The following is a 9860-nucleotide window of genomic DNA, read 5'->3' on the forward strand; positions in this document are numbered from 1 at the left end:
GTCCCAGTGCCCAGTGCTATTCGAAATTTCTCCATTTCCTTGTCTGATTACGCATGCGTAGAAATTACAGATGGAAAAAACAAAACCTGTGCTTTCTTCATTTCGCGATAAAAATTCCGCGCAAATTATGTATGTAAAATTGTAGCGAGCGTGCTTAGAGTTCGGCAAGGATTTACGTAAAAAGACAATTAATTGAAAAGCTGCTCAGTGTCATAGACGTCAGATGTTACTGCAAGTCTACACAACTTGTGCAAAATTTAGCTACGAGCAGTAGTGCTACTTTGTGTTTTCTGATGCTAATTAGACAGAAAAAGATGATTTAATGTCGAAAAAACCATCCAGACATTCGCATTCCGACAAAACAAAAATGCGAGTAAAATGACCGAAGCCGGCAGGCAACTGGTTATTTTTATGGAATTCCTTCGTGAGCTATCCCACGGCAGCATGAACATTACTGCCTGCTAGTGTAAATTCACAGCGGCTAAAAAGAAATAAAATTGTCAGAATCTTGTGGAAATAAGGTTTAGAATGACTGAGCCGCATACACCGTTTAACCATATCTAAATGAGCGGTGCCTTTCATCCAACGGAGCAGGTATATCCAAGGTGCAGCAGGACACACTATGTTTGGCATGTGTGGTCTTGCCGACCTTTTGACTATCAAGGCCGTAAAAATCATATTGGCGTCATTAAAATCCTTGTACTGCCGAACAGCCGGCGGTATGCCTGTGGCTCAACTTGATACATTGTTGCAGTAAATATTGAATGCTAACCCGCCAATATGTAAGTGCCTTCATGTACTCTGTAGAATACATAACATTTAGCCGTCGGATTTTAAATTAGAATATCGTAATTATTATTGAAATAACCGCAACATATCGGCAAAGTATCCCCGTAAACAATAAACAACATGCTAACAAAATTCGCACTGGCACATAATCAAATTGATAAATTTGCGCTTAGTGAATTTTTTCGAGTAATTTTAGTTGCATCTATGGATGGATTCTAAATTAATGGATTCTAAATTTCAGTACGTATACAAGATTGGCTACATGTAAGTAGAAGTATATGTCGAAACATACCCTTGTTTTACAATTTTGTCTTACATGTTCACAATGCATGCACAAAGTAAAGCGCACAGCGGTCTTTTTAAAATATAAGGTGGCGTATTACTCAAGATGAAATTCGACTGCTTTGTTTGCTGCTGATGATGATGATATTATTCGGGTCCAAGCGTTTACGCCCCCAACTCGGTCCCATGATTAAAGTTAAAACAATGAAGCATGCCATATCTCTGGACTTCGGTCAAGCAGCGGAAAGCGCCCACAAAAATCTTACTTCCGGAAGCAAAAAAAGATTTTGCAAAAAATTGGAAGAAAAGGAACTTAGGTCGTCGGTTTGCGCAGAAAATTCGAGTGGAACGTGGAAAGATTGAGGTGCATGCGCTATACTTGCGTGTTGCGAATTATTATAATAAGTATAATAATAATTTACTAAAAATAAATAATAAATATATAATCCAGATGCATAACATGGTGCACGGCTGCCAATTTGTAATGTTGTGAGTGCCGTTTTATCGACAATTGACCTGGAAATCATTGGAACCGCTGTTAACCGTTTTGTGGCGCGGTCAGAAGGCATAAGGCATTAAACTCATGCCGTACTTGAGGGGATCACATCTGCAACACTTATTCGACCGGTAAAGCTCAAGCAACCGGCAAAGTTTTTTGCCTAGCTAAAATGGAAAACCTTTTCATTGCTCTTTTTTTGACACATGATGGTAGGAGTACTTTTGTTTGAATGACGGTGAAATTTTGGGGTAATTCTAGTTAACGTTACTGGAAGCGGTACCGGTGATGGTACTGGCACTGGTCGTGGTACCCCTTGTGGGACTGTACTGGTAGTTGCAATGGGACCGGTATTGGTTATGGTAGTGGTACTTCTGCTAAACAATTTTTGTTTTTCTTTTTCAAGGTTGCTATGGTTTCTCAAGCTATCCTGGGTTTCTTAAGTTTCAGATTTCTCCGGCTTCCTTGATTTTATTGAATTTCTTCAGTTTTTAGCTTTCTCAGATTATTCTCTCTGTGATAGATTTTTTATTTTTTTTAAATTTCCATAAATTTCTTAGCTCTCTTTGGTTTCATAGATTCCTTGGATTTATAGATTTTTTAGGTATAAAGCTGTAAACGGTAAATTATGTCCTGAACTTGAACAAAAAAGGATACGCGTAAAATTAACCGCGAAGCACACTTCTCCTAGCATTGCTATCCAGTTTTTTCTTGCTTAATGTTTGATACTGCACTTTAAATAAACTAAAAAACGTTAAGACGTTTAAATAAACGAAAACTGAAATTGAGCAGTATAGCAGAAGTACCACTAACCTAACCAGTACCGATCCCGTTACCACTACCAGTACCAGTCCCACAACGGTACTAGTACTACGACCAGTGCCAGTATCGTCACCAGTACCGCTACCAGTAACACTACCAGTATATGTCCAGTAACAGTAACGTTCACTAGAATTCACCCAAAATTTTGCCGCATACGCGTTAGTCTCGCCCGCTGTAATGGTGACCTGTGCAACGAAGCGAAAATCCCGTCTAACTTGTGCGCATCAAGGAATTTAGCATTGTACTGTAAAATGGCGATTTGGGGCCATCTGATGTGAAATACCGATCCTGGTGGTGGCGATCCAGGCAGATTACCGTTCACGTTTTCGAAACTCCCTTTGACGCTAAATAAAGTATTTCGGTTCGTACTAATAAGTTAGAAAATATAAGTTAATAAGATAAAAATGTAACGTGTTTGAAGATTTTGATACTGAATTTTTCTTCGTTTTAAAACCGATTGGGACTTCAGTCGTACGGAAATGGATCGGGTTTCTTCATTGGAAAACGCAGTTATTCATATTAACTGATCGAAAATCACAGATAACTGAAGTGCATATTGATAAATAGCGCATTCGTTGGACCTCAGAAATCAAAATTGAAATATTTTTAGAATAACAACTCAAACGAACGAAATTGGGGCTCTGTTTTGAAAGCTCTTGTCTGCGATTGCCGCTAGCTAAACGTTAACGCAAATAAAAAATTTCAAGCAAAATCAAGCATCACGGACGAAAAATGCCATCTAGTATAGACAGCATTTGGCAAATTGAGTTAAATTCGCGAAGATCGGCCCGCATCGTCTCGCGATCATCGTGCCATTCGTTGGTCATCGGACTGCTCTGTTTGGTCGTCGACAGACTTCTGATGCATGAGCGGCGGACGGCTGGAAATATCCACTTCGGATGCGGGAAGCGTCTTGGCTCTTATTCGACGCCGTTGGAGATTATCTTCCAGTTTCGTTATTCGTTGCTTGAGCTTCTGTTGCGAACTAGAATATTCGGCAAGAAGGCGAGCAAACCTGGTTTGCACATTGTCTACATCGACCTCGAGACGGTCAACTTTGTCGACGACATTCTGCTGCCGCTTCTCCGCTTCCCTCACCGCCTCTTCATCCAGCAAGCCGTCTTTCATGAGAATCTGTCGACCCCGTTCAATGAGTTTCTTTTTAGCTTCCGGATATTCTGTTAGTGCATCCCAAAGGTCGTCTTTCGACAGGCAAAACAAATCGGAATATCCAATGCTGCGGACGTTGGCGGTGCGGCGATTGCCGGTTTTGTTTCCCACGATGTTCAGAATAGAAATCTCACCGAAGACACTTCCGTCGCTTAGTGTGACGAAAATAGTTACACCGTCGTCAGCTACTACGCTCAGACGGCCGCGCTTGACTATGTACATTTCCTTCCCGATGTCACCCTTTCTACAGATGTAATCCCCCGGAGAAAACACCTAAAAAAGACAGAAATCCAAGTGTTCCATGAAAGCTTCACTGAGATCATAAAATCTAGCATTTCGAAAAGGAAATTTGGGCGAAACTCCCAATAACAGAGAAAATCGGTAAATTTACGGTTCCATTGCAATTCTGCGTGCTCATTTTCCTGTAAATTAATGATATTACTGTACATACATCCATGTATCCAAAACACCCACGACTTGGAGAATTTTTAAAGGTGTATAATTAAGCAATATCAAAAAATTTTTGTGATGTACGTTGATGTTACCTGCAGCTTTAGTTTGAGAACCAGCTCAACAAGAAGACCGGGTTCCACATCTTGGAAGATGCTGACTCTTTTCAGTGTGTCCAGATGAACATGCATGGCTATTTCCGCTTTCAGTTTATCCGGCAGTGACGACAAAACCGATTCTTCATCCAAAGACTGCTTGTTGGACCACAAGTAATCAAACCATTTTATCACCCGGTTTTCAAGCTCTTTGCCGACCTATGCAAGAAGTGTAACGTCAAGTTGCCATTTGTTTGTTAACGGTACCGGCGGTTGCGCTTACTTTACGGAACTCCATGTACTGCTTCACGCCGTCCATGCGATTCTGAAACTCGACCCGCGACGCATTCATGTTACTGATCATGCTGCCGACATTACCGACGATGGTGGCGAAGATCAAGACCCCAATCAAAAAGTCTATGATAACGAAGACATACTCCCCTTCCCGAACCGGTCCTGGTACTTCCCCGATGGTGGTCAGTGTCAGTGTAGACCAATAAAAACTCCAGACGTACTTCTGAATCAATGGATCATCATCATTGGTTACCGGCTTCGTAATATTAGTACTGTTATTGCTGCCGCAGCAGTTTTCCACAGGCGGTAGGGTCGTTGAATGAGTGAGTCCGTTCATGTGGGGTTGAATTTCTGGCAGTTTGTTTATCCGCCAGTAGGCGGCACCTGGATACACCCATGCATCGGACGCTAATCCAATCCCTTTACTGATGGCATAATACACGCAACCGTTCAGGTGAATAATGACGATGATGGTTAAAATCAAATTGCCGATGCGGAACGCCTGAAAAGGGAATAATTTATTTATTTTCTCGGTGTGTACACGAAGCGCAGAAGGTATTGATTTTTCTGCAGGGATACAGCCAGGATCATCCATACATTAGGGAAATTTGTTCGGGTTTCCGTGCGGTAAGTGAATTCCGATAACCGGCCAATGCGCAGTACTCGATTGACGCGCACTATTGGATAAGGGGCGGCCAGTCCGGTGTATATAAATGCGAGATCCGTCGGAAGTATACTGGCCAGGTCCATCTTGGAAGTGAAGCTTTTTACGTAAGCGCGTATCAGTTTTCTTGGTTCTCGCACTAGTAAACCCTGTTCCAGATGACCTACCAAAATTAATTAATATGGTGAGATAAGCCCAGTTGTATCACTAGAAGTACAGTGCAGTTTTTCTTCGAAGCTGTTAAGCGGGGGCGATCAACTGGATATGACATTATGGCTATAAGTATACTTACGATTAATAAAGACATGAATTCTGATGCGATTTTGCAACTTTTATGATTGTAAATTTAATACAGCACTGGCGACTAATAGCAAAACATACCCGTTAAAACATGCACCACCTGCAACAAAAAAGGACAGAATTATGATGAGTTTGAGTACAGTATCTGTAATACATTAACAAACGCAGCGGGTAATTACACCGTGCCATATTTTATACCGGTGTGTAAAAAATTCTTACCATATCCACCAAATACATAAAATCGCTGATGTAGTCGAAAACGAACCAAACAACCATGTAGTCACGCTGTAACTCATCGAAAACGGTACGCGGAAGAATTATCACAATATTGTAGATGATGGCAATGGAAAGAATCGCCAACCAACGGTAGTACGCGTTACTGGATGGATCGATAACCCACTCGGGACGGAATCTGCACATGTCAGAGAAACACACAATCGTGATGCACATATCCATTGTGAATCTTCGTTATTAAGCTTTTTTAAAATGCGGAGGCCATTTTTTTACCTGAATCCCCAAATCCGGAAATTGGGATCAGTTTTCGGATCGCGGTTGAGTACCGGTGGAGGAGGCGGGGCGCTGTTCTTCTCTTCGTCCGGATCTTCTTCGCCGGTAAATTGGCGCCGGAACCATCGTGCGCGGTGCTGTAGCCATACACGAAAATTAATATACTCCAGGTCGGATAGAAATGCCGAACACTGTTCATTACATATTGTACTGCACTCCACTTACGCGAATTAGACGAAGAATGCGGCCAATAATGCTCTGTGGTATGACATCCTGGGATAGCGGATCTTCCACATGCACCGGATCGTGCGCGGCTCGGGTTGCCGGGGGTGGAGCCGCAGATTTCTGCAAATTTATGCCGGTATTAGCGTTGTTAGTTTATGTGTGAAGAGTACGTCGTTGTTTCTTCGTGTAGAAAATCAAGCATTTTATGTTAATAAGACAGAAGCCTTAATTATTCACTCAAGTACAGTAAGTAATACTTACACTGAAATGAATATTTTTATAAATCTAGTCTGGCACAGTATACTGATATTTATAAATAATGTGAGATATGTAAATATCAATTTTGCATAGCGATAATTTTATTTAACTGCTGCTAATGTGGCACAAATAACGTCATCCTGCAGGGATTATATTCAGACGTACAAAAAATTTTATTAATTTTTTTAGCTGCTCATAATGCTCGCGCTTGTTTCACACTGTGATGGAGCAATAAGAATAATATGCCTATCCACCGATCGATGCCAACATGAATTATTTTCTATTAATTCAGCTCGCGTAAAATAGACATTTGACGTCAGTTTCAATCACATGCAATACTTCCGGTTAAAGAACTTTTATGCCGACATGCTCTTCACCCCACAACTAGGCAGATGCCAGATAAACGCAGACGACCGAAATAGCAGAATAACGCGGCGCATTGTGCAGTGCAACGTTATCACAATATCAAACTACCAAAATTATCATCCCATTCCTAACAATAAAAGAAACAAAATCTGCAGTTTATGCAGTTTGCTGGTACCTTCGCTTCTGACACTATGTAACGCGCAGCCGCACGACTGGATATCATGCGATATGGTGATCCTTTGCATACGAGCGACGGTTGTGGCTCATTGACTGAAGACGAACTCCCAAAATGATCTCGCATTGTCATAATAAAAATCGAATAAATCAAGATGTAAATCAAAACATATTTTACACTACTTGGACGTGCAATCAATATATTGCCGACGCGAGTGCGGGAGTTATATGAGGGTGCAGCGGCAATATGGACGTCCTTACATAAAAGAATGGGGTGCGTAGGGAAAAAAATCATTATCGTACCCATGCGTAAATAAGAGCGCTATGGGAATGCCAGGTTCGCAAAACCGTACAGAGTGCTCGGGATGCATTAATGGCAGAACCCTTATTACGTAGCGGAAATGTACCCTGGTGTGTGTACATGATCATATTAAGACAACTTTAAGACTGATCGCGATCGCTGTTAGATCTGACTACAGCTACCGATTACACGTTCAGTGTTGTAAGTTTTTGAAATTTGGTTTGCTCAAGGAATGGGGCCTATTGGAAGAAGGAGTTGCTACAGAACTAAATCGCTTAGTAAATTAGTTGGTTTTATTCTGCGCAAAAAAATCGATAACTGAATACTACAGTTGCGGTTGTTGCAATTGCAGACAGTGCTAATCGAATCGGCGAGATTTAAGAGTGCAATATGTGACTGGCCTGCAGTTAGCAAGCACACATATCACACATTACGTTAGCCGAATAGTTTACACTCTCCTAATGTGCCTAATTTGTGTGACTTCGTTTTGCGCTCAAGATACGAAGTGGTTTGTCAGACTTTTTACAGTATTTTTCTTTTTATTACATGAATGCAATTATAATGTGTCATAAATTTAGCATTGGGAGCATGGCGACGGAAGTTCATGGCGGCTAATTTATTAGTATTTGTAGTAAATATGTCGCGCGCAAACTGACCGGATCTTTGACGATTCAGTCTTATGGCTGCAAAGCCATATACAACACATATTTCTAGCGTAGAATGTGGATGCTTGTTCGGGTGTTCCCTGTCAACTCCGCTGCTGTTTGCATAATAATGCAACAGTACTGTAGAGTACAACGAACCAGTTTTTAGGTATGCATGACAAATTACCTCTCCAGTCCCGTTTTTTTGCGTGCCATTTGGAAGGCTTTTGCTTGTGGTAGGTTTGTCACTGTTGGTGGCCACGGTTGTTCCGTTTTGTGGATTATATTATCGAAAGACTCCGGTCACGGTAAAGGAGAATCGTAGGTTTTTACAGTCGCTTTTTGGGTCCAGCGGAAGTAACGGTGTGGTCATAAAATCCAGTCCAGATAGGTCGGTGTTAGCTATCGACTCTAAAAGATGCACGATTAATTACTAACGGATAAACAAACAGTTAAACAACTAATGTTCTTTTCATATAAAACATAAATTTAATGTCTTAAAATTTTGGAACTGTACGTAGCATCTTGTCGCCAAAATATTTTTCACTAAATAACGCCACTGCGGTGCCGAGTGGCTTTTGCAAATGCTTGAACACTAATATACCAGATAAAAAAAAATCCTACTCTTGGAAAAACTATTATTCCTGCTCTTGTAGATCTCGCAACTCTACAAATTAGCCACCAGTCGCGTGTGTTCACTTAAAGTAACGAAAGTTGAAATATGATAGCGTTCTTTCGCTCGCGCTGGGATTGGAAAAAACAAGAAACATTATCACAGATAAGTTATTTAAGTTATATACGTGTAATGGTAATTGTTACCTTACACTAATTTTGTAAAATCATAAAATATTCGATGGTACGTACAGATAGTTTGATGTTTTTGTAAGTCCAAAGATACAAAACACTAGTTGCCGTGGTTTGTATATCGATCTTTAACATTAACTACCTTTCGATTGAATTATGTTAATTAATGCTTGTTTGGCAATAAAATTCTGGGCCTTACTTGGGATAACCACGGAGAGGCGACGACAAGCAAGCAACCATTTCAATTTGTAACACCATGTTAAGAACGTTTATGAAATAATTACCGTATGCTAAGGCATGCAGCATGCCCGCTATGGTAGATTAGTGGTGCAGGACACAAGAACAAATTGTATACCACTGGCGATTTAAAAAGTCGATACGAAACCGGCGTCAGGAATTTTGTAGGCAGGAGCTTATATCTCACGCAAATTTTGATGTAAATGGGATGCTGCAGCACCTTTGCACATGACGTCTGTATTCGCGCATCAGAAATCAATTTTGCACTACTGACTACACACTTTGAGTCATCTTCGTGTATGAACTATGAAGTCTGTTGAAAAGCGCACAAATACCGCTCATTCGCTGTGCCATAATATAAAGACGTGGATTATTTCGAATACTGTATGCATAAAGACGTGTTACGAAATCAAGCGAAAAATTAGGGATGGAAATACTTATTTAGCGTCGAACCTCCATCGTGCCTCGCACAGTAACAGCTACATAATATATTTTAAATTACTCAATAAGGCGAACACCTTCTTTCCGTCACCGCTGTAAATTAGGTAAGATATAGAGGAGCAGGGAGCTGCTCCCACTACTTGCGGTAACCCACGAAAATATTTTCTTGCAGTTTCGATTACGGATGGGTCTGGCCGAAAGTTAAAAATTTGAAGTTTTAAATCGACGCACGATATTGATGTGCCATAATACAACAAGACTGTACTGACCTTGATGACACTATAGGCAGTAGGCACCTTACTATATATCAGAAAACGGAAATTTAGTCCCAGTTATTCATGCGTCTAATTTATCTTTCGGTTTATTTTGGTTTGTCCTTTTATAATAATATAATAATACAATAATATTATTATTATGTACTGTTATAATATAATTCAACTATTCAAAGATGCAACCTAACAGTTAATTGTAAACTAAGCATATTTTATGCGTAATTCATTAAAAGCCAGCTCAGATGTAGCCTTAATTACGCTCAGCTTAC

General features: G+C 40.5%; 1 protein-coding gene across 1 annotated transcript; it reads right to left on the bottom strand.

Moving 5' to 3' along the window:
- Window positions 1–2875: 2875 nt before the first annotated feature.
- Window positions 2876–8899, bottom strand: LOC129589113 (cyclic nucleotide-gated cation channel alpha-3-like). The gene is made up of 10 exons (XM_055483647.1): window positions 8841–8899; window positions 8025–8085; window positions 6095–6214; window positions 5870–6006; window positions 5582–5774; window positions 5444–5462; window positions 4996–5225; window positions 4388–4900; window positions 4105–4323; window positions 2876–3832 (listed from the first exon to the last, which is right to left on the bottom strand). The coding sequence occupies exons 1-10, from the start codon at window positions 8897–8899 to the stop codon at window positions 3194–3196; spliced, it is 2190 nt and encodes a 729-aa protein (XP_055339622.1). The 3' UTR covers window positions 2876–3193.
- Window positions 8900–9860: the final 961 nt, after the last annotated feature.

This window comes from Paramacrobiotus metropolitanus, unplaced genomic scaffold (assembly GCF_019649055.1).
Source record: "Paramacrobiotus metropolitanus isolate TYO unplaced genomic scaffold, Prichtersi_v1.0 Parri_scaffold0000002, whole genome shotgun sequence".
In the NCBI taxonomy this organism is placed as follows: Eukaryota; Metazoa; Tardigrada; class Eutardigrada; order Parachela; family Macrobiotidae; genus Paramacrobiotus; species Paramacrobiotus metropolitanus.

Excerpts from the sequence above, each read along its gene's own strand:
- LOC129589113 (XM_055483647.1), bottom strand. The coding sequence starts at position 8,899 with ATGGTGTTACAAATTGAAATGGTTGCTTGCTTGTCGTCGCCTCTCCGT. Across the intron at positions 6,007-6,094 it reads GCATTCTTCGTCTAATTCGC|CACCGCGCACGATGGTTCCG; the intron begins GTAAGTGGAGTG and ends GTATGGCTACAG. Across the intron at positions 5,775-5,869 it reads TTCCGGATTTGGGGATTCAG|ATTCCGTCCCGAGTGGGTTA; the intron begins GTAAAAAAATGG and ends TGACATGTGCAG.